This window comes from Spermophilus citellus (assembly GCF_964194105.1).
Source record: "Spermophilus citellus genome assembly, chromosome: 3".
Taxonomy (NCBI): Eukaryota; Metazoa; Chordata; class Mammalia; order Rodentia; family Sciuridae; genus Spermophilus; species Spermophilus citellus.
Window position 1 is genome coordinate 134,214,408 of NC_138184.1, and position 17,142 is coordinate 134,231,549.

The 17,142-nt window shown below is 37.4% G+C and overlaps 1 protein-coding gene across 2 annotated transcripts in view; it reads left to right on the top strand.

Moving 5' to 3' along the window:
- AMPH (amphiphysin) overlaps positions 1-17,142 on the top strand; it is a 217,876-nt gene that overhangs the window by 135,312 nt on the left and 65,422 nt on the right. For both annotated transcript variants that reach the window (XM_081287269.1, XM_081287268.1), the window contains exons 6-10: positions 2,434-2,541; positions 4,000-4,085; positions 13,053-13,128; positions 13,702-13,784; positions 16,750-16,888. In XM_081287269.1, the coding sequence (XP_081143395.1) occupies positions 2,434-2,541; positions 4,000-4,085; positions 13,053-13,128; positions 13,702-13,784; positions 16,750-16,888 (492 nt within the window). The remainder of the gene's footprint in view (positions 1-2,433; positions 2,542-3,999; positions 4,086-13,052; positions 13,129-13,701; positions 13,785-16,749; positions 16,889-17,142) is intronic.

A 17,142-nucleotide genomic window follows, 5' to 3' on the forward strand; every position in this document is an offset into this window, starting at 1 on the left:
CAATGCTAAGCAGGAAGTGTGAATCAGGCGGTATAGCGATACCAGACTTCAAACTATACTACAGAGCAATAGTAACAAAAACAGCATGGTACTGGTACCAAAACAGGCGGGTGGACCAATGGTACAGAATAGAGGACACAGTAACCAATCCACAAAACTACAACTATCTTATATTTTATAAAGGGGCTAAAAGCATGCAATGGAGGAAGGATAGCATCTTCAACAAATGGTGCTGGGAAAATTGGAAATCCATTTGCATCAAAATGAAACTGAATCCCTTTCTCTCGCCATGCACAAAAGTTTACTCAAAATGGATCAAGGAGCTTGATATTAAATCAGAGACACGGCGTCTGATAGAAGAAAAAGTTGGCTATGATCTACATACTGTGGGGTTGGGCTCCAAATTCCTCAATAGGACACCCATAGTGCAAGAATTAACAACTAGAATCAACAAATGGGACTTACTCAAACTAAAAAGTTTTTTTCTCAGCAAAAGAAACAATAAGAGAGGTAAACAGGGAGCCTACATCCTGGGAACAAATCTTTACTCCTCACACTTCAGATAGAGCCCTAATATCCAGAGCATACAAAGAACTCAAAAAATTAGACAATAAGATAACGAATAACCCAATCAACAAATGGGCCAAGGACCTGAACAGACACTTCTCAGAGGAGGACATACAATCAATCAATAAGTACATGAAAAAATGCTCACCATCGCTAGCAGTCAGAGAAATGCAAATCAAAACCACCCTAAGATACCATCTCACTCCAGTAAGATTGGCAGCCATTGTGAAGTCCAACAACAACAAGTGCTGGCGAGGATGCGGGGAAAAGGGTACACTTGTTCATTGTTGGTGGGACTGCAAATTGGTGCAGCCAATTTGGAAAGCAGTATGGAGATTTCTTGGAAAGCTGGGAATGGAACCACCATTTGACCCAGCTATTCCCCTTCTCGATCTATTCCCTAAAGACCTAATAAGAGCTTGCTACAGGGGCACTGCTACATCGATGTTCATAGCAGCACAATTCACGATAGCAAGATTGTGGAACCAACCTAGATGCCCTTCAATAGATGAATGGATAAAAAATGTGGCATTTATACACAATGGAGTATTACTCTGCATTAAGAAATGACAAAACCATAGAATTTGGAGGGAAATGGATGGCATTAGAGCAGATTATGCTAAGTGAAGCTAGCCAATCCTTAAAAAACAAATGCCAAATGACTTCTTTGATATAAGGGGAGTAACCAAGGACAGGGTAGGGAGGAAGAGCTTGAGAAGATGATTAACATTAAACAGGGATGGGAGGTGGGAGGGAAAGGGAGAGAGAAGGGAATTTGCATGGAAATGGAAGGTGATCCTCAAGGTTATACAAAATTACATATAAGAGGAAATGAGGGGTAAGAGAAGAATAATACAAGTGGAAGAAATGATTTACAGTAGAGGGGGTAGAGAGAGAAAAGGGGAGGGGAGGGGAGGGGAGGGGAGGGGAAGGGGGATAGTAGAAAATAGGATAGACAGCAGAATACATCAGACACTAGAATGGCAATATGTAAATCAATGGAAGTGTAACTGATGTGATACAGCAATTTGTATATGGGGTAAAAATGGGAGTTCATAACCCACTTGAATCAAATTGTGAAATATGATATATTAAGAACTATGTAATGTTTTGAACGACCAACAATAAAAAATAAATAAATAAATAAATAAAATAAAATAAAATTCCTGCTTGTTACTGTCAACATCTAGGTAACTTATGAGTCTAATTGTTTACTGTTTTATATGTTTTCTTTTGTTTTATAGTTTTCAATTGTATAGACATTATGTTTAGGATAGTAAAGACTGAAGTAATATTTATGCCTAGAAACAGGCAAGTCCTTTTGTCAGTCTATTTGTGTGTGGCATGGAATCGATCTAATCAGGACCTGAATTGGACTTGGTTCTTGTTGTTGCTGTTGTTATTTTCAATACATTATGGCTTGCAGACTTTTCTAAAAGTTGACTGCTAATGCTGTGTGCTTATTTATATTCAAGATTTATGGCATTTTCACTCTTGAGTCAAAATCTGATTTTTACTTATTCTCTGACCCAAATATGTTGGGTCCTTGGGTGTGGAGGGTTTTTTTTCAGTGCTTTTGTTCTGTTCCCTATTGGAGTCAAGTTTTCCTTATATGTTTATACTATATTACCCTAGTTATTACCCTAGTTATTATCAGAAGGGGAGAAATTTACCTAATGGTCTCCACACAAAGGATGGGAGGCTGTAGCCTGATTTCCAGGGTTCTTTATCTACTGAAATTACCCCTCACCTTGATTTCCATTCAGAGTCCTCAGCTGCTCTGGACAAGGAAAGTATTGTGGTGTTTGGCAAAGGGAGACTATGACCATGTATCTTTTCTCAGTGCATATATTTCCTTGTTGGCAGAATCGCATTGCCAAGCGCAGCAGAAAACTGGTGGACTATGACAGTGCCCGCCACCACCTGGAAGCACTGCAGAGCTCCAAAAGGAAGGATGAGGGCCGGATCTCTAAGGTAGGGATGAATTCCATGGTTAATATTACTATCCATGTCTTATGACTTGTAGTAGTCTTGCTTTAAACTTAAACATGGTGCTACAGGTTTCTTTTTGTTATTGTTTAATAAGTTTTTATGTTATTGTAGAGTTCATATGGGTAAGACAGACTCCCACATTCTGATCCCAATAAACTTTGTCCCCTTGCAAGTATCGCAAGATCAAAGACAGTGTGTCTACACTTCTTTCTATGGTATGATCTATGATCCTTGCTGAAATGTAGATTCAGATGGGAAACCAAGCATGAAATATTCAGATGTAGCTCATGATTGAGAGTGCAGACATATGCTAAATTTCCACGACATTACTTTTCTTTTAGAAATCAATTTCAGTAGCTTTTATCATGTATGTCTATAATTTACAGATGGCAGCTATTGATGTCACCTATAGGTGACATTATAGACCACTGCCTTTGATTCCAGTCTTGCCTTTTCTCATCTGCCTACAGACAGCTTCCTGAATGGTCTTTGTACATGATTATATATGTTTCTCTACTGCTTATATCTTTTAATGATTCTCATTACCTGTAGGAAAAATTCTAAATCCCTTAGCATGGCATGCAAGACTTTTACAAATTGGTCATAAATTACCTTCCTGTCCTTATTGACTTTCAAGTCTTGCCCCATCCTCTTCTCCTTTCATGCACACACCCTCAGCAGAGCATGTGCAACCTACATGTCAGTTCTTTGGCAGCCATAATTTCAGTTGCCTTTACAGAGGCTTCACAGATACCACACGCCCTGTTCAACACTTCACCTGCTTCATCTTTCCTTCATACCAACCACAGACATTAAGGTGCAGAAAGGTAAAGGAGTCTGACAAATTCTCATGTTCATTAAGCTAGATTACTATTCAAAGGACCACCACCTTTATGTATTGTGATGTGTACCTGACCCACTTCTTTACCAGATTCTGATTCTTAATATTCAGTTAAAATATCACCTTCTCTCTATGTAATGTTTTCTCTTCCCTGTACCACCTTTCCTATAGAATGCCCCATAATGGATAATAAATCCCTCTTGGAAATACACTGCATTGTTAAGGCTTCTCACTGGACTGGGACTATCTTGGGGGAGTATCCATGCCCACTATCTGGAGCAAAGCTGTTTACTAGACATGTAGTTTAGTTAAAAAGTTTTTGTAGAAAAATAAAACTACAATTTTAAAAAAAATTGAAAAATTTCAAAGAAATTTCAGGAGTAGCCATTGTAATCAATCCAGTTTCCTGTTTAATGAGTCTTGATATTCCATGTTTCATTAAAAAAATGGTGTAGAATTTAGCCAAATGTCTCCTTTTTTTCCAAGATCTTTCCAGGATGCCATAAGGCTGTTCCTAGTTTATACTAAATGATTCTGTTCTGTATAGAAATGGCTTGTTTTTCTTTTTAAATGTAAACCATGTTATGTATAATTTCTAGGCAGAAGAGGAATTTCAAAAAGCACAGAAAGTGTTTGAGGAGTTTAATGTTGACTTACAAGAAGAGTTACCATCATTATGGTCAAGGTAAAAATGTTTCTGAACATGCTATACCTGCCCCTATTAGAAAATCAAGAACAGTAAATATCCCTTATGTTGCCCTTATTGTCTGTGCTGCTTCAGTACTATCCAGTGAAGTGTTCTATACGTGCATAGTCTAGTATAGACATGTGGCTACTGAGCCCTTGGAATATGGCTAGTATGAATGAGGAACTGAATTTCAACTCAAATTTATTTTAATTTGCTTAAAAATTTGAATAACCAGATGTGTTTAGATGCTGATATATTGCATGACACTGTTTTAGACCTTGATGTATTTCTCCATTAGAGGTATTAGGGGAGCTTAAATGTTTCCCTTTTAGCTATTCAGGGAACTTCCTTGTTCTAAGAGCTTGTCTAATCTTCTGGCTTGATGCTAACCTCTGTACTTTCAGCCCTGACCTGTTAACATGGATTCTATTTCTGTTTCAGGCACTAAATATTCTTCTTATTTACTGGTGCTCTTCATTTATCATGACATAAAGTGCCTTTTCCATAGTTTGTTCTATTTTTCCTACTCTTTAGTAGAACCAACAATTTGCTGGGTGAATTGAGGTCTCATGTTTCTCAGTTTCCATCAGTACCCTCATGATACCATCCCTAATAAACAGAATTGTGCTTGTATGACATATTGATTTAAGTCAAATCCTCTAGCTTTCCCCCACATGGTTGCCATAAAGAAAATGCGCTAGTCACTTTTTGCATCGCTGTAATCAAAATATCCAACAAGAAAGACTTAGAGGAGGAAAAGTTTATTTTGGCATATTGTTCCAGAGGTTTAGTCCATTCTCAGCTGAGTCCCTTGCTCTGGGCCCAAGTGAGGCAGAACATCATGGCACAAATGTGGGACAGAAGTACACTGCTCCATTCAGGGCAGCTAGGAAGCAGAGAGGAGTTTGGGGAAGGGCCACAGGGAAGATGAACCCTTCCAGGGCATATCCCCCTCCTCCAGCGGTGCCCCACCTTCCTACAGTTACCACACAATCAGTTCAATCAAACTACAATGGATTGATTAGGTTACTGCTCTCATAATTCAATCATTTCACCTCCAAACATTTCTCATTAACACAGGGACTTTTATTGGGATACCTCTTATCCAACCATAACATCTTCCTATAGACAAAATTCTATTTAGGTAGAGCTTTCTACCTAACCTCCAAAACCATAGTTATTTTGATGATCTTGGTTGAACTTTGTCTATTTCCAGGGTCATCCTTAATGTTCTCAAATTTTGGCTGATAAAAGACAGTATTAGCTTTTGAACTACTGAAATAGCTAAATTAAATTATATCTACTTTACTGTAAACCTAGCCTGTAGGAAATGTCTCCCTCAATATTCAGCCATTACTCAAAGTTAAGCATATGCAATTATCTCATTGCTCATCTGAATTTACTCATTCTTTTAACATCATTTCTCTTTTTGGAACTGCCATTCCTGGGTTCCCCAGCCTCCAATCTTTGAAGCTGTTAACTTTGGAAAATTAAATGGCAACCAAAGAATCAATCTATCATTTTTCATTGTACTTATTTTTTTCCTAACCATATTGTTCAACTGTAAAATTGAAGTTAGCACTTCAAATCTTATGCGCCTCCATGGTGAAATGCATAGGACACACAGTAATGAACATGTTTGAAATCTTGCATCAAGCTGTTCATACCCTTTAGAATGTTGGGTGGAATGTTCAGTATGTATCTGCTAGGTTCAGTTGAGATACAGTATTGTTCAAGTCCTACATTTCCTTATTTATAGTCTGCTTAGTTGTTCTATTCATTACTAAAACTGAGGCATTAAGCTCTCCAACTATTATTTGGCCTATTTCTCTGTTTAATTCTATCTATTTTTGCTTCATGTATTTTGTGGCTATATTCTTAACTGTATATGTATTTATAATTGGTGCGTTTTCTTAATTGTTTTATCTATATGTCTATTTTTTCTCTAGTAATACATTTAATCTATTTTGGCAGATATTACTATAGCCTTGTGGTATCTGAGAGGACAGAACATTTTTTGTTATGGTGTTGTGGTAGGAGTGAAGTGCTACTATCCTTTTATAGCTCTTTGCTTGCTCTTTGCATGGTCTATCTTTTCCAGTCTTTTACTTTCAGCCTATTTGCATCTTTGAATATAAAATATGCCTCTTGTGAACAGTTGGATCATTGGGGTGTGTGTGTGTGTGTGTGTGTGTGTGTGTGTGTGTCCCATTTTCCCAACCTCTGCCTTTTGATTGGTGTACTTAGTCCATTTACCATTAATGTAGATACAGATAAAGTAGCATTTATGTCTTCCATTTTGATAACTGCTTTCTGGATGTCTTATGTCTTTTTTGTTCTTTTACTCCTCCATTATTGCCATGCAGGAAAAACTGTTTCAAAATTTTTGTCATGTAAAGGAGAAGAGAAATGAACTATGAGTTGGAGGGCAATATGGGTTCAGTTTCAAAAGAAAAAAAATACTAGAGTAGATTCATATGTTTCAAAGGAGTTTATAATTCATAGGGGATGAAAGAGAAGTATTACAAAGAAAGGACTCCAAAAGTAATTATTGAGCTACATTTTCTTTTAAATGAATAAAGCCATTGTTTGGTGGAAAGGGTATTCTAGATTGAAGAGGAACATTAACAAAGGCATGGGATTTAAGCATATCTGTGGGTTCATGGAACTTTAATTAGTTTAATATAGCATGAAATCAGAGTGAGACTATTCAGGAGGGGCTTGTGGTGAGAAAGCAGGAGAGAGGCAGAGGCCAGATTCAGTTGTCTTTCATTCCTCAGATATTTATTGACCATCCAATATGTACCAAGTTCTCTTTTAAATACCACAGTTTCTACCCTGGAAGTTTTTTTTTCTTAAAGCTTAATTTGAAGGATGGAGAAAGGCAATTACCAAGAAAAGAAATAAAAAACAATATATATCAGGCAATAAGTTCAATGCAGAAAATAAAACAAGTTAATTTAATACAGAGTGACATAGTATGTAGTTTGATTGGGTAAGGAGGGCATCTCTCCAAGACAAAAGCAATATATAAAGAAAAGGAAGCTTTAAAAAAATGCTGAGTTTGAATAATCATTAGGAAGTCCAAAGGATATATTTATTAAGGTAAATCTGGAGCTCAAAAAGAGGATTGGGAGTCCAGATGGTAATGATGCTCTGAGAGTTGATCAGATAGATAGTAAGACAGATCATACGGCAAGGTGTCAAGGTGAGTGTCAAAGACAGAAACTTTGAGAGTACCAATGTGTAAGGGATGTGCAGAAGAGGAGATTGCAGAAAAACCTAACAAGAAATAATCAGAGAAGCACCAGGAGTTCTGAAGAGTGGTACCATAAAAAGGTAAGAAAGGAGAGAATATTTAAAATAAGTGCCAAGAATATCATATGTAGAGAGATTAAGCAGATGTATCACCTCTGGTGAACTTGTAGAGATGTTTCAGTGTCACCTCTGGTGAATTTCTAGTGTAGTTTCAGGAGCTAAATTACAGGCATTGGAGACTTTGTGAAGTGAGGAAGCAGTGACAATGAATCTTGACTACAATGGACAGGAGGATTAGTGATGGCAGATATCGAGAATTGGATGGGGCAAGGGAAACCTGTGAAAAATAGCTCTTATCATTTTGAGAAGATGGCAGTGGAAGTGGCAGAAGTGGGATGGTACTGAATATATGTGGGACACATGGGGGGTAAGGATAAGAAGTGAGGGTGTTGATAGAACTAGCCTGAGAGCACTGGGGTCTATGCCGTAGGGCAAAGCTTGATAAAGCAGGAGTTGGACCTGAGCAGGGGCTAGAGCTGGAAGGAAATGAACATTGATTTCACCAATGTTAACAGAAAGGTCAGCAGGTGGATGGAAATGAAGGCATGAGAAATCCCATGGGCTAGAAAATTAGGTTAGTAAGTGTGTCACTGGATTGCCCCATTTCAGAGGTGGAGCAGTTGGGAATGATGGCCAGAGCTAGGATGTGCCATGGTTGTGGCAGGATGGGTACTTGGGGTGTTGAGGTCATGAGCTGGGGCCTTGTGTTTGGGGTGAGCAGTCACCTGGATTTTGAGATCTGCTGTGTTAGTGTTAGGATTGGGTGAAGGAGAAAGTAGGAATCCATGACACCCACCCTTGTGCTCAGTGAGTGGATTGGAAGGGCGAGTTGGAAGGAAGTCAGTGAGCTGTGAAGAGGTTTAGTACATAGATCATAAACTTCAGCAGCAGGAATTTGAGGAGAGTTTGGAGAAAATGCCTCTTCCTCCCACTCCATCTCCATGGTAAATGGGAGAGCAGGGAAGGCTCCTTCCATTGAGGGGGTTCCAAGGAAGCCCAGATATCCACCTCTGGGAAAGGATGGTTTCTCTTTGGGCATCGTAGAGGGAGAGTGTTCTGGCTTGAAAACTGAGGCTGTGATAAGCTCAGCTGTCAATTCTTCCCACTGGATCCAAGGAAAAGGAAATATCTAATAAATAAATTAAGTCAATTTTGACAGCTAATCATAAGGGGTCTAGTGATGCTACAGAGAAGTTCTTTGGTGACCTGGTAGTGTCTCACAGTCCCTTGTTGATGAAGAACTTATGAAATAAGTCTTCCAAGCAGGTAATATCAAAATCCAGAGTCTGGTACACTTTGTGTATGTATATTTCACTGCTGGTGACACTAGTCTTTTATAGGCCAGAAGTTTCAGTGAAACAGGTGCCAAGTTTATTATTTCTTGGATTTTTCATTCATTTATCCATTCATTCATTCATTCATTCATTCATCCATCCATCCACCCATTCATCTGTGGATTATTCACTGCTATATAACAGGTGCTCTATTAGGTGCTGGGGCTATGTTAGTGACCTAGTCAAAAACAATCCCTATTTTGAAAGAGTCTCTGATTTCATAAATTAGAGAAAATCACTATATGATAAACTACTTCACAAATATTGAATATAAATATAAGTAAATCATACTAGTTAATTTCTAAATTCTACAAGGAAATATTGTATTACAAAAACATAGATACTTGTTTAGTTATTCTGAATAAAGCATTTCTGTTGTTGTACCAATTATTTCTCTAAATAATAATTGATATAATAAGTTATACTGTATATTAGGAAACAAAATTTAAACATAGAGGAGTAGGGATTTATATTTTGCTAAACGTATCCACATTCCAACACTTAATAGAAAAGTCCTTGCGAATCAATGATTAAAAAGCTAGAAATATGAATAGGGGATTCACAAAAAGGAGAAATACAAATGGTCAATAGATAAAAAAGTGTTATCCTTAGTTATAGGAATATAAGTGCAAAAGTTGGTGAGATGTCAACTTTTAGGTAACAAATTTATAAATGTTGCATACCATTGTATACCTTATATATAAGGTCATATTCAAAGTCAAGGGTGTAAATGGCCCAGCCTGGCGGGAATAGTTTGTCAGATCAAAATTCTGTTGTCCATTCCTTTCACCAGCATATACATGCAAGAAACATATTCCAAGAAAATTATAAAATTGTGCACAAAGTTTTAATCATGGGTATATATCAGGGCTTTGTTTATCACAATGGAAAAAAAAAACCTGTGTTTTCTAGTCAACTTCAACAATATTCTCTCTCCCATTTGTACTTAACCTTTACTTAATTCTGACCCATCCTTTTGGGCAGCCTGTTTGACCTCTCCAGCAGATGTTTTCAGCTTGCACAGAGCCTGTTACTCCCTCTCCTCTTGGTGCTTTTAGCTGTTTGCCATATCTACCTATTTTTTGACATATAGTTGGATTTTTGTGGTACTTAACTTTCATGTATGGTTTTGTAATTTCTGTCTTTCTCTTTCAATATAATTCCATTGTGTGAATAGAGTGTATGTCCATTAATAAGCCCCTCTGGGTGCTTCACCAACTGTATTGTAAGTTCATGAAGCCTCCTGAGCCTACCACTGTACATGCTCCCAGAACTGGATAAGTCCTTTGATGAGGGATTGAAGCGGGAAAGGTGTTAAGAACAGTCTTGGTTGATTAGAGTTCCAGGCTGGGTCATGGATTGCCAACTCAAAGTGCCCCAGGAAGATTTCTTTGCAAGAATACAACGAGTTATAAGGATTAAAGGGGTTACCTTTGCTCAGTTTCCCACCAAACTGCCATGTTGGTCCTCAAATCCAGGTACAATCCCTCTTCTTTCCTCTATCTGAAACATGTTGGCCAGAAGTGGTGGCACATGTCTGTAATCCCAGCATCTTGAGAGGCTGAGGCAGGAAGATTGCAAATTCAAAGCTAGCCTCAGCAACTTAGCAAGGCTCTAAGTAACTTAATAAGACTCTGTCTCTTAAAAAAAAAAAAAAAAAAGGATCTGGGGGTGTGTCTTGTGTCTTGTAGCTTAGTGGTTAAGCACTCCTTGATTCACTCCCAGTAACAACAACAACAAAAAAAAAAATGTCTGAAACATGTCTAAGCACTGCCCATGCCTGTAAATAAACATGTTTTATGGGTTGGCAAGGGCCAACCTAAGAACCTTCTATCTTACTAGACTGTCATTCTCCACCTCTGGTCTGACACTTCTGAGTACTTAACTATTTCCTGAACACACTGTGCCAGTATTTTCCTTATTAATGTATGCCTATATGCATTTGTATATGCACATATGTAAATATCTATAGTTGTGCTTGGTATCTGTGGGGAACAGGTTCCAGGACCCTCTGCAGATATGAAAATCCATGTATACTCAAGTATGTTATATAAAATGGCATTGTTTGTATATTACCTACATATTTCCTCCCATATATGTTAATTCATCTCTAGATTATGTATGATTCCTAATACAATTACAATTATATATATATATATATATATATATATATATATATATATATATATATATGCTATATTTTTTAGGGAACAAAGAAACATCTGTATATATTCAGTGCAAATGGGTTTTTTTTTTGGTAATATTTTTTATCTGTGGTTCAATCAGAGGTTGCAGAATCCATGGAATTAGAGAGCCAACTGTATATACTTACATATATGAATACGTCTGTGATTTGAAATAAGTTAAAAGAAAAATATGAAATGAGGGTCACACAATGATTGTGGGTATAAGAAACTAAGATTAAGTAGGAATTTAAGGTACAGTATTAGTCACAAAAGAAGAAATTCTTCTGGTGGGATGGATTTACTACCCAATTATTATTTAGTTTCTGAATATCTAAATTGAACTTTAAGCTTTTATTCTAAACCATGTAATTTAAGCACAGGGTTTGATGGAATATCAAAATCCATGCTAAACAGCACTTCTTTTTTTCAGTTTTTTTTTATTGGTTGTTCAAAACATTATAAAGCTCTTGACATATCATATTTTTCTTGTCAAGCAGTTCATGTTTTTTTTTCTATTGCATTTTCTTCCTTTTGTTTTCAAATACTGATTCCCCACATACTAATGACATAACTTTGACCAGTTATTCTTTCTTTGCTAAGCTTAGTTTTCCTGGTCGATGGTGATCACTGCCTTGGGACATGCTTAGGAAAATTAAGTTAGGCAGTATATAAAATTACCTAGGTGGCAACGGTTTCTGTTGTCTCTGATCAGGAGGGAGCCTTCATCCTCCTCAGCTTATGGATATCCTACTCAAGCAAGGTGTGACTCAATCACAAGAGTTTCATTATTTTCTGTCCTTTTATCTAATTTTCTATATAAGATGGGTGCCTACTGTATATAGGCACATTTTATTACCCAGCCACATTATAAAATCTTTGAATATAACTTGGTCCACTATTAGATCTATCTATAGTTTCTGTACCAAAGTCCTTACTTGATTCAGAATTGAGATTTAGAATCTAATTAAATAGTCAGGATACTGGGGTTCATTTTAAGAATGTCATTGAAACAAAAATGTAATAATTTTGTCAGATGTATTCAGTAGGATTGAGTTTATTAATATAGGGTCCAGAGATACCTTAGAGACAGAGGTATCATGGGGGAATGGGGCTGAATCCACATCTGGCTGATACACTTACTGTTAGGGTCTTAAAAATGAGAACTGGGGGACTCAGATATTCCCCCAATGGCTTCCCTTCACAAACATATTTGAAACATTGCTGATATGCAGCTTGTGTTTTTATTTGCTCAATAATAGTATGCTCTTACTTTTACTGAACAATTAGGATTAATTTATGGGTTTTGTTATTTCCCATTACACAGAGTTGGGAGTACAAATATATAATACTGATACTAGACCATTTCTATCTTTTTAATTTATTGTTTTTAGATATACATGACAATAGAGTGTTTTGTTTTGTTTTTGGTACCAGGGATTGAACTCAGGGGCACTCGACCACTGAGCCACATCTCCAGCCCTATTTTGTGTTTTATTTAGAGATAGGGTTTCACTCAGTTGCTTAGTACCTTACCATTGAACGTGTGATCCTCCTGTCTCAGCCTCCTGAGCCACTGGGATTAAAGGTGTGCACCACTGTGCCCTACTAATAGAGTATATTTTGACATATTATACATACATGGAGTACAATGCATTCCAAAACCATTTGTTTTATAAAAATGAAGAATAACCTCGATCTTGAAACCTTTAAATATTTATACCTAAAATACAAACAAATTATCAGGATGGTGGTCCAAAAGTGTTGTCTCTGTATCAGAGACATGAGCATCTCCTAGAAACTTGTTGGAAGTGTACATTCTCAGTCTCCACCCCCTGCTGAATCAGAAGCAAGTGCTCCAAGTGGTTCTGATGCACATTGAAGTTTGAAAGCCACTGTCCTATGGTTGTAACTGAACTTCAGAGGAGGCCATGCTAGGTACCAAAAAGGTTTTTTTTTTGTTTATTAACAGATGAGGTAAAGTTGGGTATACTTTAAGTATTTTCATTTCATCCAATGTTACTCAAAATAAGAACACCTGGTTTTCATATGTTTCATTGCCATTGTAAATCTGATTTTGCTAACTACTCTCTCCTTCTCTTATCTCTCTTTGTATTTCCACATGGTAGACGAGTTGGATTTTATGTTAATACTTTCAAAAATGTCTCCAGCCTTGAGGCCAAGTTTCACAAGGAAATTGCAGTGGTGAGTAATGATAATTATTTTTACAAATGGAATGCAAAGTAAAGGGAGGGTTTCCTGTGGCAGTGTGTTATTACTCTGTAATGTTTGCAGTTGTTTGTAGTGACCACATAGTTCTTTACACTTTTGAAAGATTTGTTACAGCCTCACAATCTCTTTTTCCTTTTCGGTCAGCTTATGAAGTTGGAATGTCAAGTGCTACTTTAAGATGATGAAAAATGGGTCTCAAAATATTCAGAGAGCAGTTCTGTTCTTGATTGATATTTCCGTAGCTCAAAGGGTAGATGTGATTATTTCTAGTAGAATAAGTTTAAATAGTAAGCTTTTGTTATCTGCTCTGTAAAATGATGAGAAAATATGTTTTGATATTTTAAATCTATTTATGTTTAGTTCGTTTGAGTTTTGATGTGGATTTTAAAGTGGAGCTATAGGCAGAATTTCAGTGGTCCTGAGACTACCCTAACTCTCATAAGATTCTTAGTTTCTCAATAGATAATGTTTTTCCCCTGGGAAAATATCCTGGGTTTGCATGAGGATAATGTTCAGCTAATAGACAAGTGGCCTCTGTCCCCTTAGCTCTGCCACAAACTGTATGAAGTGATGACAAAATTGGGTGACCAGCACGCTGACAAGGCCTTCACCATCCAAGGAGCTCCCAGGTAGGCCAGAGCTGAGTTCTTGTATGTACGTTCATCATGCTACTTGTTGAAATTTCTGCCGTCTGTAGACCAGCATGTTAGCCTTGCCATGAAGAGGCTAATACTCACCTCATTTCTGTGCTTTTACACTTACTTCTGGTCTTTGGCTGCCCCATGAGGGTTCTTATTGTCACAGAAGACAATCACTAGCTGCCTCTCTACTTAATATAGGCCCTGAGAGCAGTTGAAATAAATAAATAATCTACTTGCCCACTCATTACTTTCTCTGGAAGAGAAGGGAATTGTCCAAACTCCTGACACCTACTGATGATTCTTATCATTGGCGCTGACATCTATGATGAATGCATTTTGGGCAAAGAAAGAAGTAGGTGAGGCCTCACCTTTTCATACTCTGCTGTGACTGATCTGGCAAACACTGTTCTGTTATCTCATTGCATATAGTTATTGTTTGTATGCCAGGTTTGGCCTCACACTAACTCTCTCCTGTGATTTTATTTTTTTAAATACACAACAGCGGAATGCACTACAATTCTTATTACACATATAAAGCATAACTTTTCATGTCTTTGTATATAAAGTATGTTCACACTAATTCATGTATTTATACATGTACTTTGTTTTTTTGCATTACAATTCTTATTACACTTATATACCACAATTTTTCATATCTCTGTTTGTATATAAAGTTTGTTGACACCCGATTTGTGTCTTTAAACATGTACTGTGGATAATGATGTCCATCACATTCCACCATCCTTGCTAATCCCCTGCCTCCTCCTTTCCCTCTCACCCCTCTGCTCTATCTAGAATTCATCTATTCCTCCCATGCTCCCCCTCCCTACCCCACTATGAGTCAGCCTCCTTATATCAGAGAAAGCATTCACATTTGTTTTGGGGGGATTGGCTAACTTCACTTAGCATTATCTTCTTCAGTGCCATCCATTGACATGCAAATGCCATGATTTTATTCTCTTTTATTGCTGAGTAAAATTCCATTGTGTATATATACCACACTTTTTTTTATCCATTCATCCACTGAAGGGCATCTAGGTTGGCTCCACAGTTTAGCTACTGTGAATTGTGCTGCTATAAGCATTGATGTGGCTGTGTCCCAGTAATATGCTGTTTTTAAGTCCTTTGGGTATAGTCTGAGGAGAGGGATAGCTGGGTTAAATGGGGGCTCTATTCCAAGATTTCCAAGGAATCTCCATACTGCTTTCCATATTGGCTGCACCAATTTGCAGTCCCACCAGCAATGTATGAGAGTTCCTTTTTTTCATCCTTCTCAGGCACTGGCTACTCAGAGAATGCAGATTAGCAAGTCTTAGACTAGAAGTCTGAAGATCCTGCTTTTAGTTTTATGATTCTGCTGTTATCTTGCTTTGCTTTCTTTGAGTAAATCTAGTAAACTCTCAGCCTAAATATTTCATTTATTTTAAAATCATTAGACAAAATATGATACCACTGACTGCAATAGTTTCTAAGGTAAAATGCAGTCCTGACATTCTATGTTTGCAATTTTAGTATCAATCAATGCAAACAATCATATAGTTGCATTTTTGGAAATACACATAGTCATACACAAACATCTACATATGCCAGTGTCTGGATTCCTCTGGAGATAACTAGTTTTCTCATTTTCTATTCTTGAATTCAAAATTTTGGTGCCTGCTAAAGCTGCTATCCCAAGTTCTCTAAGGGAAAGAACATTGCCTTGAAAAGGGCAGAGTTCATGTTTCAATATGGTGATTACAATATTGGATTAGAAACAAAGGAAGGATTAGAACAGGAATATCAAAATGATTTTTGGATATTTTAAAATGAAGTATATTAAAAAATAATTAAGGCTTGCTTCCTTAAATGGAAATGAGAAAAACAATTCATGGAAAATTTCAGTGTTGCTGAATCAGATAAAGTAAGGAGAAAGTGGGGTCATGACCACTTAACAAATGTTCCTTTCATTTTTTTCCAACATTCCTCTACAGAATGAGGTGGTGAGTGAACTCGGTGGAATCTCTTTGGAGCCTAGACTGGGGCTGTGTTTCCCATCAGAAGCCATGATTGTTGGCAGGTGGCCCCAATCATGTGGCATGTCTATTCTCTAAAGGCCCTTAAACATGTAGACCATGCTGTTGTGTTTGTGCTTGTTAATTTTAGGGTACAGATTCTGTTCCTTCTAGCTGTAGACTTTAGAAATTCTTAGAGTAAGATGTGTCCCAAATGTCATCTTCTTCATTGCATTTAGCTGTTTCTAAGCATCTGGCTTAGTTCCACAAACATGGTGGGTTCTCAACAAACATCACTGAATCTTGCCCATCACATGGTTTGTTTGCACATTTCAAGGGGTCTGAGTTGAGTCACTGTTTTATAAGGTATAGAGAAAAATAATTACTGAATTTATTTCCAAATATTATCAGAAAGCACACTTCTACAAAAGATTTATTAATATTCTCCTAAGGTGCCTTTGAATATGAAATTTATCATTTTATGAGTAGTTATTTTTATAGATTTTGATATGCCAAAATTCTTTTGGAGGTATAAAGTGAAACTGGTTAAATTAACTCAGCTGATGTTTGGAAGAATCTTTAGTCTGTTTAGTATAGTGAGAAGAACAAGAGATTTACATTACTAAGACCTAAATTCAGAATCACTATATTGCTGAGAGCTTTTAGGTTATTTTTTCCGAACCTTCTGCACCCCACTTTCCATATCTATAAAGTGGGGACAATAGCACATAGCTGTTTTGAAGATAATAAATAATATATGCATTGGGTCTGGCTAAGAGTGGACAGTTAATGGTACCAGTTATCACCATTCTGTTACTAATAACCAGAATAACCCTGGAAGTAGGGAGTAGGGTACCAGTACCTGTTAAGTTTCAGGAGTTCCCTGGCATGGAGAATCTCTGATCAAATGAGACCTGTTTCTCAGAAGGCCCCTTGCTTAATCCCCTATGTTCATCCAGTGATTCAGGTCCTCTCCGCATTGCAAAGACACCTTCACCACCGGAGGAGGCTTCACCCTTGCCAAGCCCCACAGCCAGTCCCAATCATACACTAGCGCCTGCGTCCCCTGCACCAGCACGGCCCAGGTCGCCTTCACAGGTAGGAGATCACACACACTGGGGGAATAAAACTCATGTGAGGTGACTTCATGGCCCATTCTCTGGTGCTGGGCCATTAAGAGATGTTTCCAACTAGGAAAACTGAGCTGTGAGGCAGTAGGCATTGTAATTACCGCTGAGAAATCCAGTTCTCTTATTTGACTTTTATATTTCTTCCCATGCTTTTTGTTTGAACCTCTGAGACTTCTTGCCACATTCTCATCTTCCTCAGGCTAGCTTGTGCTTTTCTTCTAT